This window comes from Schistocerca nitens, chromosome 7 (assembly GCF_023898315.1).
Source record: "Schistocerca nitens isolate TAMUIC-IGC-003100 chromosome 7, iqSchNite1.1, whole genome shotgun sequence".
In the NCBI taxonomy this organism is placed as follows: Eukaryota; Metazoa; Arthropoda; class Insecta; order Orthoptera; family Acrididae; genus Schistocerca; species Schistocerca nitens.
The window spans coordinates 385,813,089-385,839,654 of record NC_064620.1 but is presented as its reverse complement, the minus strand read 5'-3'; the positions used below and the strand labels follow the sequence as shown (position 1 = coordinate 385,839,654).

Sequence of the window (26,566 nt, the reverse complement as noted above, 5' to 3'; positions counted from 1 at the left end):
TCCACTTATCTCTCATTTTCTCTGTTTGTTTTCTACTGCATCATAACTCATCTATATGCTCCTTTCCATTACCTCATCCCATTACTTCATCTTCTGTTTGTACTATTTTTCTCAGCATTTCTTTAAGTGTTTCTGAAGGATAAATTTTCCCAGTTGCTTAGCAAGTTTTCACTCTTTTACATGGATGTGAATCTATCTTGAAGTGCTATGGCTTTCACAGTATGTACTTGCTAAATTTGTTTGTGACTGTTGACAGAACTTGTACAAACTTTCCTCTGAATTACTACTGCCATTGGTGTTTCAAATATAATGGACTGGATTAAGTTTCAATTTTTAGGAATGCCTGCCTGCTTCTTAATGCTTTTTCTATTTAGTGAACAATGTTGTGTCTTCATATTTACAGTTATATTCTACCTTCATTTTTTCTTCAAAGACCATTGCCCCCCCCCCCCCCCCCCCCCAATAGCTATGTGAGAGCAATGTGACATTCATTCATTGAACTTGCAGATAATCCTGTTTGATGCTTTATATGCATGAAAATGTATTTAAAACGAACTGAATTTGAGCTAACACTAAATTTCACATCTTGAATCTTCATCATGTTGTTTTGTAAAGGAAGGAGATCAGTCCAACTTCTCCTTCACTATGATGTTGTGGTGACAATGTTAACACTTTGTAAAGGAAGGGCATCAGTCTAGACTGAAGCTCTACTGTTGTGGATACCTATAGAGAGGCTAAGTGTTTGTTATCAGCAGTCCACTACTGTCTTGCTTTCTGTGCACTGTTTTGAGGTGATTTGACTGTGTAACTGAATCACTATTGTATACTGAAGTATTTTATTATTTTTCTTTATACAAAAGTCCATAAACTTATATTTTTCATCATGCCTGACATTCACAATGAGACAGTAACAAATGACAGTTGTGTTGAACATGATGAATTAAAAGGAAGGTGAAAGTCTGATCCATCACTCTTGAAGTAGAATGTGAGAAAACATCATGAGACCAAAGGATTGGAGTACATCAATGCAAAAGGGACAATTATACCAGCAAAAACGTTTGGACCTAACTGTAGGTAGACTATTAGACTATATTAAAACGTTAATTTACTCAATCTAGTATGTTGTATAGCTATCCAAACTTGATAGTGGGATTAGGGAACAACATTAATTTACCAGCTATATTTGTGTATTTTGTTTCTGTTACATCCCAGTTGCAAGAAGAAATGTATGCAGAAACTGCATGCTGGTGAAATATTATCAATTTATCGGCTTGTTTCTAACATGGACAGCAAGGATAAACAAGACTTATTTATTTATTTTTATTTATTTGTTCATCCATAAACAAATTTCTTTGTATGGATGTCATCATTATACATACAAGGGGGAACCCAAAAGAAACTGGATTGTTGTCATAAAAAATTTATTGTTGAACCTTTTTACAAAATTACTTCAGTCACCTTCAAAATACTCTCCATTACATATGATGCACTTGTCAAGTCTCTTTTACCACTGTTGGAAGCATGTATGGAACTCTTCAAGTTTGATATTGTCCAGTTCCTTTTGTGAAGCTGTTTTTACCGCCTCCACATCGTCATAATGCTCCCCTTTTAGCATTTTTTTCATTCATGGAAATAGGAAAAAGTTGCATGGGGCTAGGTCCGGCAAATACGGAGCCTGGGGAATGTCAGACTACCTCTGAGATGCCAAATAGTGGGTCACTCGTAAGGCTGTCTGTGCTGGAGCGTTGTTGTGATGCAGAAACCAGTCACCTGATCGCCAAAGTTAAGGGCGTTACCTCCTCACATCCTCCCGCAGATGCTTTAAAACATCCAAGTAAAAGTGCTGGTTAACAGTCTGGCCAGGAGGTATGAATTCCTGATGCACAATTCCACGAACATCAAAAAAGACAATGATCATCGTCTTCACATTTCACCTAACTTGCCTTGCTTTTTTTGGTCTGGGAGAGTTGGGAGTCCTCCACTGGCTTGACGCTTGCTTGGTTTCTGGGTCATACCCATAACACCAACTCTCATCCCCTGTAATGACTTTGTTCAAGAAGTTTGGATCACGTGCAGTCTCTGTTTTCAAGACCTGACAAACATTCATGAGGATGGGGTTTTGCTCCTGTGTGAGAAGGTGCAGAACAAATTTAGCAGCAACACGTTTCATGTGCAAATCCTCACTCAAAATCAGCTGGCATGAGCTCCAACTGATTCCTGTCTCTGGTGAAATTTGGTCGATCATTTGACAACAATTCTCGTTGATCTTTTGGTGGACCCTTTCAATGTTCTCCTCATTTTGTGATGTTGTTTCTACATCTACATCTACATTTACATCTACATCTACATTTATGCTCCGCAAGCCACCCAACGGTGTGTGGCGGAGGGTTAGAGGGCGTCTAGAATGAGTTTGGTCTTCAACACACATCTCACCAAGTTTAAAGTACCCCAACCACTCAAAAACCTGTGTGCGGCTCATAGCGTCCTCCTGGATAGCTTCCTGAAGCATTTGGTGTGTCTCCATTGCAGTTTTTTTAAGCAGGAAACAAAATTTCGCACACACTCTTTGTTCTTTTAGAGTTGCCATAACGACTTCGCAGAGGTAACCCGCCAACAGTCAGAGAAACACAATACCACACTTTTACATTTAGCTGTACACTGACACCGTCTGCACAGCTGTTTCATGAAGGTCTCTACTAACACCATCTAGCATGAGAACCCTGCACTACATCTACGAGTTGCAACGCCCTCAGAGTCCGTTTCCTTTTGGGTCGCCCCTTGTACATATGTACATTATTTTGTTATGTAAGATAATGAAATACAAGCTATATATAATAAATTCATTATATATATATATATATATATATATATATATATATATATATATATTTTACACACACAATTTATCATTGAATTACATAATGCAGAAGAACCTGCTGCAATCAAAAGAAATAGATCACAAGACTCCTCTAATGCTTGTATGGGTAAATTACAATCTAGAATGTCCACTTTATAATTGATTAACCTAATTATTTATTTATGCCAATTTTATGCTGCATGAATTCTCTAATCGAGTAAAAACTATTTTTTAATAAATATTCTTTAAGGAATGCTTTAAATTTACGGAGTTCCTTTATGTTTTTGATTTATTTTGCAATTTATCGTATATCTTGGCACCCTGGTAAAACTTAGTGGTTTAGGTTTTAGTTTTAATCATATTGTCTAGGTTCAAGTAATTACTGTTTCTGGTTTGGTGATCATGTATGCAGCTGTTTGCTAAATATTGCTCAATATTTTTATGAATAAAAACAAGTTTCCAAGATATATTCACTTGGGAGTCTCAGAATACCCCATTTTTTAAATAGCTCACTCCAGTGTGCTCTTTTGTGTCTCTTGCTCATTATTCTGATGGCTCGTTTTTGCAATCTGCACACATATTTCACATTTTGGTCATTTGCACCCTATAATTTTATGCTGTAACTTATTATAGAATGTATGTGTGCAAAGTATGTCATTCTCTTGTATGAACTATTGCACACAGTGACTAATATTCATAAGGCATAGCATACTGTGCTAAATTTTGTCAAGCATCATAATATGTTCATCCCATTTTACTTGTTGATCAACATAAATACCCAAAAATTTTGTGCTGGCTACACGCTCTATGATGTCATTTTGAACTTTAAGTTTTGTCATATTCAGTTTTTTTTTCTTTATATAGAAATTTACGTTACTAGTCTTTTTCGCATTAAGGGTTACTTTGTTGTTATTTGACCAGCTGCAAACTGCCATAAGTGCCTTTTCAGCTTTTACATTTAACATTTCTGGTGTCCTGTCTGTAATTATTATATTGCTGTCATCAGCAAATAACACTGTTTCACCTTGCGTTACCCACTGTGGGAAGTCATTAATATAAATAAGAAATAGTACTGGGCCTAACACACTCCCTTGAGGTACTCCAATGTTCAGATATTCTTCATCTGAAAGATGTATCACTAAATAATTTGAGCTACTTGAAATTTGAGATATCTCCACCCACTGCACTCTGTCCGCAAGGTAAGATTTACTTAAAAAACCCCTGATTCCTAGTGCTTCAAGTTTACCTTGTAGTATTTCATGGTCAACTGTATCATATGCTTTACTGAGATCTAGGAAAATGCCTGTTACTTGTTCTCCTTTATCTAGGGCTTCTAGAACTACTCTTGTAAATTTTTCTATAGATGCTTCTGTTCCCTTTCCAGTCCTGAAACCAAGCTGTTGTTTGCATAGGAGTTGGTATTTATTTAAGTAGTCCATAAGTCTGCTTTTGATAATATTTTCCATTATTTTTGATAAAGAAGACAGCAATGAAGCTGGTCTGTAACTCTATAATTTCTGTATCACCTTTTTTGTGTATGGGAAGAATTTTTGCATGCTTTAGATAATTACGGAAGTAACCTGATGAGAACAACTCATTTATAATGTCTGCTAAGGGTTCATTTATGCTGCTAATGCAGTCTTTTAGTATACTTCATTTAAACCTGTGGGTGATTTACTTTTGAATTTATGTGCAATGCTACTGATTTCCTCTCCGTTGGTGGGTAGCAGTAGCATTGTGTGAGATACATAGATCTTTGCCATTGTGTGTTGTGTTTTAGGAATCTTTTCTTGCAGTTTTGTTGCTATATTACTAAAGTAGTTGTTTATAAAGTTTACCCTTTGATTTTGAGTTACCAGTTTCTTGTTTTACTATATTCCAAATGTCTCTGCTTTTATTGTTTGAGTTCTGTACAACAGTAGCAGCAGCAACAAAACCATCAACAACAGTTGCAGCAAAACAACACTGCCTAAGGAGGAGTCAAAGACAAGGTACATCTACATCATTAAATAAGGATTTTTTGTGGCTTCAGACAAAGAAATGGAAAAGATTGTGACAAATCAGCAAGAAAATTTGCAGATAAGTCACAACTACTATGGAAAAAGCAGCACATTACCAGGTAATGACAAAAGAAAAAATACTTGCAAAACAGTCAGGATAATGTGTCAGAATATTCAATGCCTCAGAAACAAAGTACTAGATCTAGAAGTAGCTTTAAATAATCTTGCTGATGTCTCTTGTATTTGTTTATCTGAACACTGGTGCAAGGCTAGTGAATTAAGTCTCATAATTATAAGCAATTTTAATTTAGCAACACATTATTGCCGAAGTGTTTTTAAAAATGGTGGGGTATGCATTTACTCTAGAGTAGGACTGCAGTTCAAAGTGAAAACAGAATTGGACCATCTAAATATAGAAAAACATTTTGAATCATGTGCCATAGAGTTAAAAACTGAGGAGAAGAGTGAAAAACTAGTTGTCATTACAGTATATAGATCTCCACTGGGTGACAAAAACATATTCTTCAAAAAAATAGAAGCAGCATTAAACACTTTTTATAGTAATGAAGTGAAATTATTTTTATGTGGAGATTTTAATATTAACCTGTTAATTGAAAGTGATGAAAAAAGACAGCTTTTGAGTATACTCAGCAGCTTCCACATGAAACCACTCTTTACAGATGCCACCAGAATAACAGAACTGTCATCTTCTCTTTTAGACAATATTTTCTCAAATATGGAGAATGGTATCACTGAGCCACTAAACGTAAACTTATGTCTTTCGGATCACAATACACTAGTAACATACATAAATTACTCTATCCCCAAGGCAGTAAATTATAAGTGGGGATACAAAAGGCACTTCTATACAGAAAAAGTAAATACTTTCATCCAGTTGTTAGCTAATGAAACCTGGGAAGATGTCTTTGCACAAACAACAACTGAGGAATCTTTCAATGCTTTTTCTAGTACATTCATGTCCCTATTTGAGAAGTGTTTCCCAAAAAAGCTCACAAAGATCAATGTCATGCCTAGGAACACAAGCCAGTGGATAACACCTGCTATTAGAGTATCTAGTCAAACACTAAAACATATCAGTCAACTCAAAAAAGATAACAAAGATGAACACTTCACAGATTATGTTAAGACATACAAGAAAATTTACAGGAAGGTGATCAAAAAAGCCAAGACAATGCACAATGACAGTGTAATTGCTGGGTCAGCAAACAAATCAAAAGCTATATGGAATGTAGTAAAAAAAGAAATAGGCCCAAGCAAAAATGTTAGAAATCCAGATGACTTTGTTTTAAAAGATGATCAAGGTGTGCTAGTCAGAAATCATACTGTAGCAAATTACATTAATGACTACTTCATAAATAGTCCAATTAATCTGCATAAAACTTGTTCTAAGATTAGTAGAACATCAATCCCAGAAGAACAAAGTGTTAATTCATTATTGCTACCTCCCACAAACAAATTGGAAGTTAATCAAATAATAAAAATAATGAAGAATAAAATGTCCTCATGGATTGACGAGATACCCTGCTCAGTCATGATGAGATGTGCTAGTGTCATATCAGACCCACTCTCACACATCATAAACATATCATTTTCAGAAGGTGTCTTTCCACAACGATTAAAAATTGCAAAAGTAAAACCATTGTATAAAAAGGGCAATATACATGAAGTGGAAAACTATAGACCAATAGCTTTATTATCAGCATTTTCAAAAGTAATAGAGACAGTAATGAAAAACAGAATTACAAATTACCTCAAAAAATTCAATCTATTGTCTGTAAACCAACATGGCTTTCGCAAAGGAATGAGTACAGAGTCAGCCATCACCCAATTCATTGAAAATATTGTAATGGGGCTAGATAAGAACAACAGTACAATAGGAATAAATTTGGACCTCTCAAAGTCATTTGATACTGTCAAACATGATATCCTGCTAGACAAATTAGAATATGTTGGTATACGAGGAGTAGCTAAAAAGTGGTTTCAGTCATATCTCCATAATAGGAAACAGGTAGTAGAAATTGCAACAACAAACAGTAAAAACCAAAGTATTGTTTACAGATCGGATATTCAGACTGTGCCAGTTGGGGTACCGCAGGGGAGTGTTCTAGGACCTCTCCTATTTCTTCTTTACATAAATGATATCAAGATTCCAGTAAATGGTACTCATATAACCCTGTTTGCGGATGACACAAACATTGTAGTAACTGACATAAACCGGGTATTGCCAACATCTGCAACCAGAGTTATAGAATATTTGCAAAATTGGTTTGAAGTGAACAAACTAACCATAAATATCTCTAAAACTAATTATATCCATTACAGGAAAGCAAAGTCACACTCTGATCTAGAGCTCAGAATACAAAATAAAGAAATTGTGAGAGTTGCTACCACAAAATTTTAGGTGTACATATAGATGAAAATTTAGACTGGAAATCCCATATCCTGTATCTCTCGCATAAGTTAAGCTCTGCTTGCTTTGCTTTACACGTTATTAGCTTTGTATGTAGTAGGTAATGTAGCAGAGCTGTTTACTTTGCTTATATACATTCTGCTATTACCTATGGCCTCATCTTCTGGGGTCATAGTAAGAAAAATCTCAAAACCATCTTCACTCTACAAAAACGAGCTGTTAGAATAATTACCAACAGTTCAAGGCTAACTCCTTCAAAGCAATTATTTAAACAGCTGAATATTCTACCCATACCATGCCTCTATATACAGAAAAGCGTAATTAATGTAAAACGAAATATTAACAATTTCCAATCCAACTCGGATCTACATACTTACAACACAAGAAAGTGCAATGACATTCATATAAAAAGAGTTAACAAGGCTTTGGCACAGAAACAAACATACAAGGAAGCAGATTGTATAACAAACTACCGGTAAAGATAAAAGAAATAAAAAAATTGTCTTCATTTAAAGAAGCAGTATTCAAATTTTTAATGACCAACTGCTATTATAGTGTAAAAGAATACCTGGAATAGCTTCATACTAAACAATTATATTTATGTACTCTGTGCCAATAGTAATTTTTATCTGACTGTTGCTATGATATAAATAAATAATATGTACAAAAGTGCTAGAATTGTATGTGTTATATCTAAATATCAACTGTGTATTCCATGTAAAAAGTCTTTCTCATACATCAATGTAAATAATCAAAGTTGTACATGCTATTTCAATGTGGTCTGATGTTATGTAGTCTACTATGCACATCTGTATTTTGTATAATATTGTTCACCCTATATGTGTGTATATATATACTACGTATTTTTTGACGAAATCCATGCAATGTAAATTGTCTCTGGATGAATAAACTACTACTACTACTACTATGGTCTTTTCATTTTGGATTCTCTTTGCTTCCTGCAACACTTTTCTGTATGTCCTCTTGTACCTGAGAAAAAACTGTAAGAAGGCTGGGTCACTCTTATCATTTTTGATAGATCTCAGATATTTGAGTGTTTCAGAAGATTTTCTGATACCTTTTGTTACCCAAGTCTTCCTACTAGATCTCCCAACAGAATGTACTACTTTAGGAAATGTTTCCTCAAATTTTAACTTGAATATATTCATGAATTTGTTGAATTTTTCATTTACATGTGTTCCTGAATATGCTTCTGACCATGTCTGGGCAGTCATCTGTGTTGCAAATTCAAACCTTTTCGATTTAGAAAAAAACCCTTCTGTAGCTAAGCACTTTTGCTTGTAACTTTGTAGATATTTCAAGTTTTGCACTTTGACCAAAGTGGTCTGATATCCCAAGGTTTTTAACAGTTACTTCACAGCATTTATGGTTCATATCTGTTAGAATATGGTCAATTATTGAGGATGAGTGTTTGGTTACTCTTGTGGTATTTGCTACCAATTGTCAGATACCATAACTGTACAAGATATTCAAGAACCTGGTGCTGACTTTACCCATTTTCAGCATTCTTACAAGGTCTCATTGTTAGTCATCCTATTGTCCAGTGTTGTAAACAAATGGAAGGTAGAACACAGGCAGCTACATCCCCATTCAAATACCAAGGAGTGGTGGGTGAAAAATGAATAGATATATATTTGAAAGCATTCTTTTCATGGTATAGTGTAGGTTTCAAATGAGTGAGAAGATTTCAGAGACTTCTACTGCTTCATTGGATTCCAAAGGACTTATGATCAAGGAACCCCAAACAGTTTGCTGTATCACCAGAAATATTAATGCTTGTTAATGAACACATTGAGAGTTTCCCAGTGTATGAAAGCCATTATTTTGGGTCCTTAATGAAATATTTTGATAAAGGCTTAACATTAGAGAATTATATAGTACATTTAAACTGAACCACTCAGATGTTAAAATAGGCTTCACATCTAGTATCAGTACTTCAAAACACAATTCAACCTGAAATTTGGTTAGCCTTGAGTTGATTGCAGCAGTTCTTGTGAGGCTCTGAAAATCAAAATAAAATGCTTAGATTTGAGTGATGCAATGAAAAATAACTGCTCCTGGTGAGATGATAGTATGCCAGGAGAGAGCAAAGAAGTCACATAACAGATAAAAGCAGGAAAATGAAAACAAGATTCATAACATTTGCCTAGATTATGTGCTTAATTTAAATGTACCAGTAATTCCCATTCGCAAAACATTCTATTTACATCAAATTAATGTAAATGTTTTTGCCATTCATAACATCAAAGAGAATACTGCCAATTTGTTTTTACCACTCAACAGCCAAGATGACATAAAATATTTCATTATTAAAGGCAATCAGTTTAAACAGACTCTGCTGTCATTTTCAGGTATTAAAAATCTTGTTATAAAACAAGTTCAATTTATGCTAAATCTTATGCACAAAATGTGAAGTGGTTAAAAATCAGCACATTACGAAAGGTTTGTCATGGCTAAAATATTTAAAAACACCCAGTACCTTTTTCAAAAGGCCATATCCATATGCCTATTGCTGACAGATACTTGTTACATCACACAAACATAGAACACAATAGCACATCTGTTTACACATGCTGGATATATTCTAAACAATGCATAGAATATGTCCACCATATCAAAACAGATGCACTATTGTGTACAGTGTTTGTATGATATAACAAGCACCTGTGAGCTATATGTATATGGACATGGCCTTTTGAAAAGGGTAATGAATGTTATTGAATATTTTAGTGATAATAAACTGTGCTGATTTTTATCCACTTGACATTTTGTGCATAAGATTTAGCATACATTGAACATGTATTATAACAAAAAGATTTCTAAGACCTGGAGATAAAAGAAAAGTCTGTTGAAACCAGCTGTCTGAAATAAAGAAGTATTTTATGCAGTCTTGGCTACTGAATGGTTTTTTATATTTGAAACAACTCACCCTTCAGTACTCTGAGGAAATTCAGTACTGCCAAAATATATCTGTATCATGAAGGGGATGCAAAAAAGTATCCTTATGAAGTATGTTCACTTCTCATGGATTGTGTGAATGATGAAGTCCCTGCAACTGCTGAAGAATTGCATATTTATTCAGATAATTGTGGGGGGCAAAATATGTATCATTCCTTCTCCCAATATCTTTGTGCATTGACAGATACAGAAGGATTTTTAAAAAATGCAACACTTTTTCCCAATGAGAGTGTACAGCTTAATGCCATCCATTCAAGATTTCAGTATCATTAATATGGAATTAAAAAGCATTGATTGTTTGTACACAATGAGTGATATAATTCAGAGAATTATCCATAACTCAAATAATTTCAGCAAGTTAACTGAGAAGTGGGTAGCAGAAAAAAAGAGAAGTAAAAAGACCATGGGTGCATTGGTGGAATATATGGCTCTGTAAAGGACAATGGCTAATGAAGGCTTAGGCCAGGAAGGTTACGGGAACGTAGGACATGACATAATGCAGGGAGATTTTCCAGATGTGCAATTCAGAAAAGCTGATGTTGGTGGTATGAATCCAGATGTCACAGACAGTGAAGCAGTGATTGAAAAGGGAACGATGAGTCGTGTGGTGTGCTCAGCAATGTGAGTGGTTAATTTGTTTCTTGGCCACCATTTGTCAGTGGCCATTCATGCGGACAGACACCTTGTTGGTTGTAGAATGCAGCACAGTGGTCGCAGCTTAGCTTATAGATCACATCACTGGTTTCACAGGTAGCTCTGCCTTTGATGGAATAGGTGATGCTTGTGCCTGGACTGGAGTAGGTTGTGGTGGGATGATCTATGGGATAGGTCTTGCATCTAGGTCTGTTACAGGGGTATGAGCCATGAGGCAAGGGGCTGGGAGGAGGGGTTGTGTAGGGATGGACAAGGATATTGTGTACATTTGGTGGGCGGTGGAATGGGTAGGAAGGGTAGTGGGTAGGACATGTCTCATTTCACAGCATGATGAGAGGTAATCACAGAGAATGTGATTCTGTTCTGTTGCTCTGGTCTTGGGTGGTACTGAGTCACAAGGAGAATGCTCCTCTGTGGTGGACAGTAGGACTTTGGGAGGTGGTGGATGACTGGAGAGATAAGGCATGATAGATCTATATTTTCCAAGATTGGGAGGGTAATTATGGTCTGTGAAGGCCTCAGTGAGACCACCAGAATTTTTTTGAGAGGGACCACTCATCACTACAGATGTGATGGCGATCGGTGGCTGGGCTGTATGGGAGGGACTTCTTGCTATAGAATGGGTGGCGGTTGTTGAAGTTGAGGTACAGCTGGCAGTTGGTAGGTTTTATAGGGATGGAGGTACTTATGTAGCTATCTTTGAGGTGGAGGTCAACATTGAGAAAGGTGGTTTGTTGGATGAGTAGGACCAGGTGAAGTAAATGGAGGAGAAGGTGTTGAGGTTCTGGTGGAATGTGGATAGGGTGTCTTCACCCTTGATTCAGATCACAAACATATTGTCAACAAAACTAAACCAGATGAGGGGTTTGGGATTCTGCATGTTTAGGAAAGATTCCTCTAAATGGCCCATGAATAGGTTGACATAGGATGGTGCAATGCAGGTGCCCATGGCTGTACCCCAGATTTGTTTGTAGGTAATACCTTCAAAGGAGAAGTAATTACAGGTGAGGATATATTTGGTCATGGTGACCAGGAAGGAGGTTGTAGTTTTGTAAACTGTCTGATGTTGGGAAAAGTAGTCTTCAAAAGTGGTAAGGCCACAGGCATTAGGAGTGTTAGTGTAGAGGTGAAGAGGCAGCAATCGTGACAAGCAGGGCACCATTTGGTAAAGGAATAGGAACTGTGGAGAGTTGGTGGAAGTAATGGTTGGAATCTTATATTTAGGAGGCTGAATACAGTGATCTGTGAGAGCAGAGATTCTCTCAGTGGGGGCACCATAACCAGCCACAACGGGGCATCCTGGGTGGTTGGGTTAATGGACTTCAGGCAGCATGTAGAGGGTAGGAGTGCGGGGAGTAGTAGGATGAATGGGGAGATGGACCATGGGGAGAGTTTCTGTGATGGGCCTAAGGATTTGATGACAAACTGGAGATGCTGCTAGTTTTCTGGAATGGGATCACTGCAGTAGAATTTTTAGGTGGATGAATCTGGCAGCTGGCAAAGTCCTTCTGCCAGAAAATCCTTGTGTTTTAAAACAACATTAGTTGAGCCTTTTGTCAGCAGGTAGTCTTATAAGGTCAAGATCAGTTTTTAGGTGGTGGATTGCAGTTGTTTCTGTGAATGTAAGGTTAATTTGCATGTTGAGGGATTTGGGGAATTTTGGTGTGGCAAAGTTCGAGGTTAAGAAATTCTGGAAAGTTAACAGGGGGTGATTTTGGGGCAGTGGGGGTGAATGATAGTTGCATGAAGGAGTGAACTGAGTCAGGCAGGGTTCAACTTTGGTCTTTGGTTAAGTCTGATTGATATGGTTGATGGCAAAAAGGTGTTTCTGCTGTAAAGACAAGGAGAAACAGAGAGAAGGTATTTAACAAGTTCTGCATGACTCAGTTTGGGAGTGTGGCAAAAGATGAGGCTTTTGGAAGGTACTGATACTTCTGTGGGGCTAAGACTTTCAGAGGAAAGGTTCATGATTGTGTTTTCGGTCTGTTTAGGTTATTGAATCTGTATGGTGGTAGGAGTCAGTTTTTGAGGTAGGGGCAAATGTAGTAGGTCTATGTGACTGGGTTTATCAACTATGGGGGGATCTGAGGGGTGTTTGGAGACTCTTGAATAGGTGGTGGATAGTGGTAATCAAAGGCAGGAGTAGAAGTAAACAGGGTGGCTCATTTGATGTGTAAGTGAATGGATGAATGAATAAATATTAAATCATGGTTTCCAGATATTATTATTTTGACAAAAAGACTCTGTAACTGTCTGGGAATTACCTCCTAGAGAGGTTTGAAAGTACCCATTGTTAGGCATTGTAGTAACACAGGGCAACTCACATCTTTGCTAAATCTTCCTTGTGTGAAAACTGTGAATTTGTTGATACAGTTTAGTTTTGCCCTGCAGATAACTGAAATAGTAAACTACATAAGGTCCCTAGTTCATTGCAGATCAACTTCTGCAGGCAGTAATTTTTTTAAATATATTGCTTATTCCTTGCTACACATGAGACCTAAATTAGAATTTATTAAGGGGGGATTGGGTTAAGTATGCCCGTTATTTTAAAATTACAGTTATGAGTATGCTGTGGTACATATATTCTCTGCAGTATAATTAATGCTAATTTAGCCTTTGTGACAAAGCTGTTTTGTTCACATTGGCTTAGGGTATATACCATGAATCAATGGTATTAAATGTACATAAGGCAGAAATAATTACTCAGGTTGTTCCAGTCGTTGGAGCAAAATGGCTGAAACTTATCTCAGACTGGATAGTGTGTGAGACTAGTGGTCACCAATGCATCAGGCAGAGGCTCATTTACTTCAACTGGCAAAATGAGTTTGCAGTATACTATCTGTAAATATTATATTTTCTTGTTGCCACACTTTGATGTTTAATTTATTGTAAGAACAGAGAATGAGAAGTAATAAATTAAACACAGTGATAACATTCAGCATTAATGCACAATATTTCACAACATTTTATAAATAACATGCATAGTTCCTTGGTTACAGTTCCAAACTTAAGTTTACCAGAAGCTTCAGCATCAGATTTTTGATCATCGCTTACCTTTTTCTAGCCACAAATGACACAATTTCTCATCTTCTGTGGCCTACTCCTGCATGTTTCATTCATCACTCTCCCTTTGTACATTTCCATACCTTATACAAAAACCCCAACAATTACTTCATTCCTCTCCACATACAATGCCTTTCTATTCACTTTTCTCAAACCAGCTTCTCATCCATGTTCAATTTTTGCATTTACTCTTTTCATTTAAAGCCTCCTCATTTCCCTTTTCTTTTTAAATCTTGCTGGTAAACATCATACCCACAACTAAATATGTATATCATTATTAAAAGCCAGTCCTCTCTAACTAAGCAGGAATAATCTATTTAAGAACATTACTAATTTCTTCCACTCAAAATGTGTCCCTATCATTGTAGTTTAGTCTTCCATTGATACCTTCAATATATTACTTGTCACCTCCTCATTTTGCAAAGATAAGAATTCTAATTTCTTCTCACAGTTTTGCACTCTTGCTGGTCCCCTTCATACTGTATTTAAAAGAGCTTTTAATAAGTTAACTTCCAATTGGCTATTAAGAATAAACAAATACTTGTAGCTTCATAGCAATTGCTTGGTTGGAAAAGGAAACCTTGAATCCTATGTTACTTCAGTCAGCTCTCTGCTGCATTCATCAGTGTGTAAGCACAAAGTGAGTGAAATGGATGGTGTTATTGTGTCTTTCTCCACTTGTGAGGTATGTTCTCTTATTTGCTTCCTGTGGAAATCAGGGCTGTCTAGATTCATCACTGATTGTGTCATGTGTATGCGGAGGATATTAGTGAGTTATAGAATTGTGAGTGAATGGTGTAGAAAATTCAAAACTGGTCACACAGATGTGTATGAAGAAAGTGCTTCTGGAAGATGTCCAAATGTGACTGATGAACTTGTGCAATATGGTGATGAAACTGTGTGTGAGAGACATCCATTTACAATTTCTGAATTTTCAGAATATGTACCTCAGATTTCCGCCTTTTTAACACTGCCACAAAGAGATTAGATTACTGTAAGTTTCATCCATAATGGGTGCCAAAATGTCTAACTAGTGTTAACAAAACAAAGAATTCATGCAGCCTTGACATTCCTTCAGTTTTAAAATGAAAGGGTGAGGAATTTCTGAACATATTCATGATGTGGGACAAGAATGACTGCAGTGTGCGAACTCTGAAACTAAGGAAGAGTCCCAGCAAGCACAAAAATTAAAGCAGAAACTTTTGAACCACAAAATGATGGTCACAGTTTCTTGGAATCACAAAGGATTTTTTCTGACAGTTTTTATGCTGAAGCACCAAAGAAAATAATATAGGCATGCATACACAAATACAGAGATATGTAAACAGGCAGAATATGGCACTGTGGTTGGCAATGCCTATATGAGAAAACAAGTGCCTATCACAGTTGTTAGGTCTGCTATTGCTGTTACAATGGCAGGATATCAAGGTTTAAGTTAGCTTGAATGTGACGTTACAGTCAGTGCACAAGCGATGGGGCACAGCATCTCTGAGATAGTGATGAAGTGGGGATTTTCTCAAATAACCATTTAATGAGTGTACGCGAATATCAGGAATCTTGTAAAACATTAAATCTCCAACATCACCATGGCTGGAAAAAGATCCTGCAACAACAGGACCAATGACGACTGAAGAGAATAGTTCAACATTACAGAAGTGCTACCCTTTCACAAATTGCTTCAGATTTCAATGCTGGGCCATCAACAAGAGCCAGCATGCAAACTGTTCAACAAAACATCATTGATATGGTATTTTGGAACTGAAGGTCCTCTCATGTACCATTCATAACTGCATGACACAAAGCTTTACACCTTGCCTGGGCCCGTCAACACTGACATTGGACTGTTCATGATTTGAAACATGTTGCCTGGTCAGAGGAGTCTCATTTCAAATTATATCGAGCAGATGGACATGTACAGGGATGGATACAAGCTCATGAATCCATGGGCCCCGCATGTCAGCAGGGGACTGTTCAAACTGGTGGAGGTTCTGTAATAGTGTGGGGGCCTGTGCAGCTGGAGTGATGTGGGATGCTTGATATGTCTAGGCATGACTCTGACAGGTGACACACATAAGCAACCTGTCTGATCACCTGCATCCATTCATGTCCATTGTGCATTCCAATGGACTTGGGCAATTCCTGCAGGACAATGCAAGACACTACAAATCCATAATTGCTGCAGAGTGGCTCCAAGAATACTCTTATGAGTTTAAACATTTCTGCTGTCCACCAAACTCCCCAGACATGAACATTATTGTGCATATCTGGGATGCCTTGCAACATGCTGTTCAGAAGAGATCTCAATCCCCCACCCCCCAACCCCTCCCTATACTCTTATGGATTTACGGACAACTCTGCAGGATTCATGGTGGTAATTCCCTTCAGCACTATTTCAGAAATTAGTTGAGTCCACGACACATCATTTTGTGGCACTTCTGGGTGCTTGCAGTGGCCGTACATAATATTAGGCAGGTGTACCAGCTTCTTTCGCTCTTCAGTGTATGAAAGTACAGCATGACAGGGCATGACATCAAAGGTTTATTGTGAGACTCTAACAAAACTCTGTAGGTAAAGACAATACAATACAGCATGGGATGATTATTAAGGAATCAATCTCCTTCACTACAGTGTGTGACCCTATACCGTAAATTGAAAAAAGGAAAAAATTGAGACTTTTTGGCTGGAACGTTTTTTAGCATTGTCCCTGTAGCCTGGACTTGGCACCAAATAAGTTTCATCACTCCCAAGATGAAGGACCAGCTGACAATTCAGCATTTTATGACAGACAATGAGTTCAAAGATGCTGTCAACCATTGACTGAAGCCCAACACCATTTTTGATAAGGAAATACAGAAACTGGTATCAAAATATGATAGCTGTTTCAATTTGTATGATAACTCTGTGGAGAAATAAAGTCAACATGTAACTACAGATTCAGTACAAAAAGATTTATTACTGTTTTTTTCTTTTCTTTAATAGCAGCTAGGTGGTTAGTTTATGAAAAGCCCTTGTATTCCCCAGACACAGAAAGCAGCAATTATTATAGAAACAAATTATGTAAATACCAGACAACTGAGTATTGCTCTTAGATGTTAGGATTATCACTGTCCTATACTGTTGTGTATCGAAGTCCTTTAGTGAGGTTATCAGTCCTGACCATCTTTACCATTCAGTTTCACAGCATTCAATATTCTTCTATTGATAATAGATTCCACCATGCTCAAATAATACCGCATAATTTTTGGTTTGGCTTTATGTGCCAATAGGTATAAGAGGGCTGCTTGCGGTTTTGTGATTGAATTGGCCCAGATCCTTGCCTGTAAAATAACAGCCACAGTATAAGTTTTGAACTGAACACTGTATGATATCAATATGGTTTATATAATTATTAAAAGCATTTTCTTTGATGAAAATGCCAGTACAGTTTTGAAAATTTCCTGGAATTTTATTACAGCTATTGAGTATACCAAAGACTATGAAATAAATCTAGAAAGAAAACAAATGACAGATGACATTGCTATTTGAGTGTTCTATCCACAATAGTTGTCTTTGTTTACTCAAATGATGTCAATGAATGTGTAGTAACTATTATAGCTTTCAGCTGTTAAGGCCTCTGTCAGCAATAGACACACATAAACACACGCACACACACATTCACGCAAACACAACTTGCACACGCGTTTGCAGTCTCAGATAACTGAAACCACACTGTGAGCAGCAGCACCAGTGCATGATGGGAGTGGTGACTGAGTGGGCATAAGGAGGAGGCTGGGTTGTAGAGGGGGAGGGAGTGTGGTGAGGGTGGCAAACTGTGAAGCGCTGCAGTTGAGACGGAGAGCAGGAGAGAAAGTGCGGTGGAGGAGGGGCTGTGGGGGTGGGGGGTGGGGGGGGGGGTGTAAGTAGTGGAAAGGAGAGAAATAAAAAGAAAGTAAAAGACTGGGTGTGGTGGTGAAATGACAGTTGTGTAGTGCTGGAATGGGAACAGGGAGGGGGCTGGATGGGTGAGAACAGTGACTATCGAAGGTTGAGGACAGGAGGAATATGGGAACGTAGGATGTACTGCAGGGAAAGTTCCCTCCTGTGCAATTCAGAAAATCTGGTGTTGGTGGGAAGGATCCATATGGCATAGGCTCTGAAGCAGTCACTGAAATGAGGGATATCATGCTTGGCAATGTGTTCAACAGCAGGTTGGTCCACTTGTTTTCTGCCTACAGTTTGTCGGTGGTAGGTCACTAACATCAACTATCCCATCAAAGTCAGGGCTACCTGTGAAACCAGTCATGTGATTTAGAAGCTAAGCTGCAACCACTGTGCTGCATTCTATATAGGCATGGCAACCTATAAGCTGTCTGTCTGCATATAAGGCCACCGACAAACTATGGCCAAAAAACAAGTGGACCACCATGATGTTAAACATGCTGCCAAACATGATATCCCTCTGATGACAAAGGCCTTAATGGCGAAAAGCTGTAATTGTGTGAATCTTTTTGTTGTGTCTATTGCAACTTAGCATCTCCACTATATGGTCAGTAGCATCTTTCCTTCTCTAATATTCTTACATTTCATCCTGGTTTTTCCATTGTTTGATTGTAATAACTATTCAATAGACAGATAAAATAGTTATGAATAATTATTTATTCATTCCATTTATTTTGTGTTTGTTCCCATTGGACAAACATAAATATACAGATACAGTAGGTAAACAAAAACAAGCAAAAAAACTAGACAACATTTAAAACAAACAATAGGAAAAATTGCAGGTCAGTGTCCAGGCTTTCAAGGCAAGCAAGTGCTTCAGTGCCTACAAGAATCAGTCCTTCCAGGGATCTGGCTAAAGTATGTAATGGACAGTCCAGTATGATATTTGGTGCCATCTATGCCTGTATGATGCAGTCTCAAATTGGAGAGGCCTGTCATATCAGTCTGTGGAGAGTAGTAGCATTTCTTCCTATCCCATATGTGATGGTGTTGGGTTTTGCCTGCTTGAATGAAGATGGCTAAAACTTGAAATTCTCAGCTCTTAAGAAGTTCTGCTCAGATGATGAAGATGCTGATCTCTCTGACTACCATGAAGCTACAGGACTGAAAGTTTTTGTTAACAGATTTGCAGTTGTTTCCGAGATTGGTTGACAAGACTTCAGTCAGACTATAGAACCTTACAGAACTCTATGCCCTATGCCCTATCTCCCTCTCTCTCTCTCTCTCTCTTCTCTCTCTCTCTCCCTCTCTCTCTCTCTCTCTCTCTCTCTCTCTCACACACACACACACACACACACACACACACACACATACACATATGTACACAGAGGGGTCCAGAAAACTGTATATACTCTTTGATACTTAATATCCTTGGAACAAAGTGGTGTATTGTTTCAATTTTGCATGGTAGTGTACTCCATTGTTTTCTCTACAGATCTTCGTGTATGTTTTCCAGTGGATGACAGTGCAGCAATGAATGAAGTCAAATTGTCATTTGAGCAATGCGAGGCAATATTGAAGTGGCACTTGATGTACAAAACCATGATAGAAGTACAACAGCAAGCATGAAATGTGTACATAACTCAGCCACCTACATTTGCAACAATTTATTGTATTTTGGGTATATTTGATGCCAATGGTACTGTTCAGGATGTGCATAAGGAAACATCTGTCTAATCAGAAACATCAAAAAGTCCATCTTACAGCATTGGTCACCTGAAAAATCTGTGAATCAGAGTGCAAGTGAAAGTGGGGTAAGCCAATCAAGTGTACTACAAATTCTGAAGGTTGCAAAGTGGAATGTGTACTTCCCAAGATCACTGCACACTATGAATGAGGACAACTTGGATTGGAGTATTGCAAGTGATTTGAAGCCATGCTTCTCGAGGATGAATGGTTTGCAGAGATGATTATCTGGTCTGAGGAGGCGGAATTCAATTGGAAAGATACATTAAATTACCACAGGTGTGTACTGGGCTCCTGAAAATCATCACATTCATGTGGACAAACATGTTAATCTAATGGGTGTTAATGTGTGGTGTTGTCTGTCATTGCACAGTTTGATTGGCCCATTCTTTCTCGAAGGTACTGCAACTGGTGATGTGTATCTTCATATGCTGCTAACAATGATTTTTACCTGCCCGCCGAGAAGTGTTTAGAAATAAGAGGTTTTTCCTTCAAGAAGATGGCACTCTGCTTTGCTACCACAGAGATGTCAGAGTCTACTTGGGTGAAAATCACCCTGGATGATGGATAGCCAAAGAAGAGGTGTTGAGTACTCACCATGATCTCCAGACCTTACACCTCTTGACTTCTATCAATGGGGACTGTGAGAAATGAAATTTATTAACACAAGCCACCTATACTGAATGTGTTATGTGGAACTGTTGAGGCATCCTGTGCAGCTATTACAGCAGCAACACTGACAGCAATAGTCTGGTCAACTGCTGACTGTCATCAATGTTGTTTGGCTGCTAATAGGGGTCACTTTAAGCACATAAAATAACCTTCCCCCCAGGCAATAACTGTACTGGTAAGTCACCTTGCTCCACTAATATTGACTTTCAAATAGTGTCTACATTTTTATGAATCCCTCCATATACTTTTTTAAAACACATTTCCACTGTCTGACTGTTAATTGCTCATTTATTTCACATGATCATGATTTTGTCTATGTGGCCATTCTCAGGTGCATGTTGAACTGTCTGTGACATGTCATTATCAGATAAACATATTTCTTGTCTTATAGACAGATATCTGCTCATACCCTGTAATACGACAACTGGTCTATAAGACCACAAATATGTTTTTCGAATGATGAAATGTTACAGACAGTTCAAAATACACTTGAGAATGGCTACAAAGCTGAAATCATGGTGGTGTGAAATAAATTAACAATTAACAGTCAAAGGTGTCATAAAAGTCTTTCAGAAAATTCTATACAACTGTGGTTGATTTTGGTGGATAATGATTGAATGACTGGACTGCATATTTCTGTCTCACTTATTTATCAAATAAATGGAATTTATTGGCAATATGAGGCTGTATACTTAAAAAAAAAATCTGAATGATTTGTCCTGCTGCAACCTGGTAATTTGGCATGTGGTGCAAGGGTATTATAAAATGCTCCATCTTATTGAACATATGTTACATTATTATTTTTGGATATATTAGACAAGAAAGGATTGTTAAGCATTTGCAAAAACTGCTGCATGTATCATTTACATTTTGCCATCTAATTTCTAATTACAAATGTAGTAGGATTCCCAGATAAACAATTTCCATGTACAGTACCTGCTTCTGTCGATGACATATAAAATGTGATTTAATGCTGAGTGTCTATGTCCATCCACTGTTTTTTATTAAATGACTAACCTCTCAGTTGGCTGTGGTTGTGCTCTAGACAATGAGAGGGCATGCTCCAGTCACAAACTCTCAATTACTCACCTGCTTACTGCATCTGCTTATCAGATATACTCCTGTCCTCTCCATTACTTCTGGCTAACCTCCAGTCTACTCATTATTTCCTAAAATAGTACCAGGTTTATCCAAGGGAGCTCATTAGCTGGTAACTCCAACTTACTCACCAGTTAGATTAATATGTTGCTCAATTACAGTCTGCAGCTTTGTGGAAAATCTGTGTTCTACCACAGTATCAGCAATACAATAATTTTGGTGCTCTTGAGAAATGGTGATAGTCTACTTGAATCTAATATGCAGTTGAAAAACAAAGCAATCCAACATTTAGTGACAGTATTTCCACTTTAGAACTTATTTAAGAAAATGTGTGTGAATTCCTAAGGAGCCAAACCACTGAGGTCATCAGTCCCTAGACTCACACACTACTTACACTAACTGATGCTAAGAATAACACACACACCCATGCCAAAGGGAAGTCTCAAACCTCTGGTGGGAGGGGCCGTGCAATCCATGACATGGTGCCTCAAACCGCATGGCCACTCTGCACAGTGTTTGCGACTTATTGCACTTTTGAAGCTGTAATGTTTGGAAATACACAGAGATGAGCCAACCATTATGACTATTACCCACCTTGAGACTGAATGCCACTTGGTAGCATTGTGGTCTTGTTGTTACAGAATGCCCACCAAACAGCAATTTAAGCCTAACATACACATATACAATATTGTCAGTTATTCGAATATTGCAATTTCATACTAATTACTGTGTGAATTACACAGCAGTTAATAAGGAAGTTCTGGTTAGAAGCCAAACAGAAAGCTCATGCCTACGTTACATTCAAGTATACTTGATGTCCAGATTCTGTAATGGGTAGGAATATCTTTTGTTAACACTGAGCCCATAAATTAACTAAATTATTTGATAGCTACCAATGTTCACTAGAATTTATATTTGCCTCGTATTCTGTTTGCATTGAATGCAATATTTCATTGAAGTCTGCAATATGATAGACCAGCAATGTAAAATATTTGCAACATCATGTGTAATTAAAGATAAACTATGCATTCCTTTATTAAAAATATAAACTATACTGATTTTCAGCCCCAGTAATCATTTTGAACTATGTGTCTACTGTTAAATGAAAGCATACTAAATTTGTAATTCCAATTCATGCATGGAAGAACAACGCAACTTATATTTTGCTTATAAGTTAATAAAATGTAGTTCACATTGTTAGTTTGCATATACCGGGTGATCAAAAAGTCAGTATAAATTTGAAAGCTGAATGAATCACGGAATAATGTAGATAGAGAGGTGCAAATTGACATACATGCTTGGAATGACATGGGATTTTATTAGAACCAAAAAATACATAAGTTCAAAAAATGTCCGACAGATGGCGATTCATCTGATCAGAATAACAATAATTAGCATAACAAAGTAAGACAAAGCAAAGATGATGTTCTTTACAGGAAATGCTCAATATGTCCACCCTCATTCCTCAACAATAGCTGTAGTCCAGGAATAATGTCATGAACAGCACTGTAAATCATGTCCGGAGTTATGGTGAGGCGTTGGCGTCGGATGTTGTCTTTCAGCGTCCCTAGATATGTTGGTCGATCACGATACCCTTGCAACTTCAGGTAACCCCAAAGCCAATAATCGCACGGACTGAGGTCTGGGGACCTGGGAGGCCCAGCATGACGAAAGTGGCAGCTGAGCATACAATCATCACCAAACGACGCGCACAAGAGATCTTTCACGTGTCTAGCAATATGGGGTGTTTTTTTTTTTGTTCTAATAAAACCCCATGTCATTCCAAGCATGTGTGTCAATTTTCACCTCTCTATCTACATTATTCCATGGTTTATTAAGTTTTCAAATTTATGCTGACTTTTTGATTGCCCGGTATTATCTTGTTTCCAGCATCTACATTGTTTATTTCACAAACCATCTATACATACTCATCAGGATATAAATTTTTGGTACAAGCATAATGTGTTCTGTACCAAGTGGAGAAACCTTTTTTATTATTCATTTTTGGTGAGACTACCCAATGAGATTTCAAAGTGAACATTACTATTTAACAGTTTCAAATAATCATATTTACTCACATTCCCAGCAGTAGTTTTATGATGTTACAAGGTTAGGGAAGTATTAAACTGAAGGAGAGACAAAAGAAGAATCATTTTAGTGATGGAAATTCATTGATATAAGAGACTTCAACAAACAGCAGATGATTATGGCCTACCACCTGGGAATGACCACCTCAAATACACTGGAGCTTGCTGGTTGTTTTTCTACTGCTGTTGTGAGCAATGGGAAGTGTTTGAATGTTGCAAAACCACAAGTAGGTAACAAGGTGTTGGATGTCCACAGAATGTGGAGTTCAGAGGCTTGCCCACTCTATAAAGGGACAGGTCTGATGACAGCACAATGTTCAAGATTCAGGTGTTTTAAAACACACTGTTCAGTGCACATTGTTAATATGGGGATCCATGGCAGACAACCCCTATGTGCACCAATCATCCAGTGAACAATGGTCAGTGGGAGCAGTATTATGCTATAAGGGACATTCACTTGGGCTGGAATAATCATCCAGAGGTAGTTGTAAGTAGGCTTCTGAAAAGTCTATTTTGGAAAAACATTGGCCCCTGGAAAACCATGCTGTGAGTTAATCTAGACAGGATAAGGGATAGGTATCAATAATAGACTGTGAATTTACAAACAGTTTAAAATCACCAGAGAGGCATAGGTTGCCATTAGCTTTTTTGACAATTACCAATGCAGTAAACCATTCACTAGAGGAGACAGTTGTGATAACACCCAAAGATGTAAGTTGATCAAGCTCCTAGATGACATGCTCCCATAAAGCTACTGAGGCCAGGTAGGCATGAAAAAAATGAAATGTGCCATTGGTTTTATTGTAAGGTGAGCCTTCAAATCAGTAGCACATCCTAGACTTCTGAATACAGAGAGGAATATTCTAATTCCAGTTTTTGGTATGGAACTTCATCTGAAAGCAGAGGCATTTTCCCAGAGACAGAGAACCAAAAGGTAAGGTTTCATTGTTGGCATCATTCACTATTAGAAAGGTCAAAGGCCAAGCAACTGCTTTTTACACTACGGAAATAGGAATGTGGGTATTTGTTGTAACTCACCAACCAATGAGATAAGGGACAATGCTGGTTATCCCAGATCCACATAGGTTTGAGAATTTAAGGAAGTCACTGCTGCACCTGTGTCCACCTGCATTTTTACCATCATGACTATCACACGTACTTCAGTTTAGAGTTTGTTTGGGGTTACCATCACTTGGGAAACACTCACTGTTCACATCCATGTTCATGTCTGGTGAAGAAGATTGACAGTTCAACACAGATGCAATGTCCTTCTCCTTCTTCTTCTTCTTCTTTTTACTATTTCTCCACATTGCCCAATGCTTTGAGCATGTGGCCTCTTCATGTGGAACAAAAACAATAAATGCATGGAATGCATGGTAGAAAAGCAGCACGTGGCCTCTGTTGTGATGTTGACTGCTGCCACTGATTAGCAAGCATTGCCTCACGTGGCATGCAGGCCATGGTTGCATGGCCTTCATGTCATTGTCCTCCTGGGAACTAACTGACCATAGCTGAGGAGGAGAGGAAACAATGGCAGCTACTTCACACTATGCTGCTATCTCATTTCCTGCTGCCCTAGATACTTCAGTAGATTAGATTAGATTAGATTAATACTTGTTCCATAGATCATGAATACGACACTTCGTAATGATGTGGAAAGTGTCAGGTTAATAAAAGATGTCTGTACAAGATATTAAATTACACAAAATATTGCATGACACTAATGTTTAAGTTGGTTTTTTTCCCCCTCCCTTAATTTATATCTAAAAATTCAGCCAATGAGTAGAAGGAGTTGTCATCTAGAAATTCTTTTAATTTATTTTTAAATGTTGGTTGGCTATCTGTCAGGCTTTTGATGCTGTTTGGTAGGTGACCAAAGACTTTTGTGGCAGCATAATTTACCCCTTTCTGTGCCAAAGTCAAATTTAACCCTGCATAATGAAGATCATCCTTTCTCCTGGTGTTATAGCTATGCACACTGCTATTACTTTTGAACTGGGTTGGATTATTAACAACAAATTTCATAAGTGAATATATATACTGTGAGGTTACTGTGAGGATCCCTAGATCCTTAAATTGATATCTGCAGGATGACTGTGGGTGGGCACCAGCAATTATTCTGATTACACGTTTTTGAGCAATGAATACTTTTCTACTCGACGATGAATTATTTCTGCTCAACGATGACTGAGCAATATTCAGAACATCTGTGAGAGATGTATTTTCACATTGTAAAGCACATACACAAACTTGCCTATCATCACAAACCATAAAATCAGCAAGTGAGTTCCAACTGGTCTCAGTAACAAACTGGCAATGATGGCTAAACCCATGAACAATAGAATGTGTAATTAAAGACAATACTTTGAATGACATGCAGAAAGTGTTTAGGAAGGGTAGATCAAGCAGTACAGCAATAGCTGATTTTATAGTGTGTGTAACTAATGTGCTAGATGAACAATACAAAGTTTGTGGTGTGTTTCTTGATCCCACTACTTTTCATTTTATATCTAAATGATGTGCCAAAAGTAGTAGGTGGAAGTGCTCTCGTGTATGCAGGTGGCACTTCATTTGTTATAAGTAGTGTTTCAGCAGGTGACTTACAAAAGCAAGCTTCTCTAAATACGGAAAATGGAAACAGTTATTTCAAAGAAAATAATATTTTTATTAATATAGATAAACCCACATATATGCAAATATATGCAAACAAAAGTACCTAACTGAAACAATATTACTGTCAAGCTTGGAGACTTTGGCCTAAAAGAGACAGAAACATAAATTCCTGGATGTGAAATTAAAATATACAGAGCACTCATAAGCACTGGACAGGTGTTGGTCAGGCTACCTCCCTTTTTGACCTGTGACCCTGTAATGTGGTTCACCCAAGTGGAAGATAGTCTTCATGAGCTACCACATAACCTGTGGCCTTGCAAAATTTGGGCACATAGTGAACCAGCTCGACCAAAACTACGTAGCTGAAGTGTAGGATATAACTGCCACCTTCCTGATGCAGTCATATAAAAGCCTCACAGAAGTGGTGATCCAGTGGATCTCATCATCC

The 26,566-nt window shown here is 37.6% G+C and overlaps 1 protein-coding gene across 1 annotated transcript in view; it reads right to left on the bottom strand.

Annotated features, from left to right (window-relative positions):
• Window positions 1-26,566, bottom strand: part of LOC126195254 (uncharacterized) — a 273,114-nt gene that overhangs the window by 87,154 nt on the left and 159,394 nt on the right. The window contains exon 7 of the mRNA XM_049933780.1: window positions 17,151-17,301. Coding sequence (XP_049789737.1) covers window positions 17,151-17,301 — 151 coding nt within the window. The remainder of the gene's footprint in view (window positions 1-17,150; window positions 17,302-26,566) is intronic.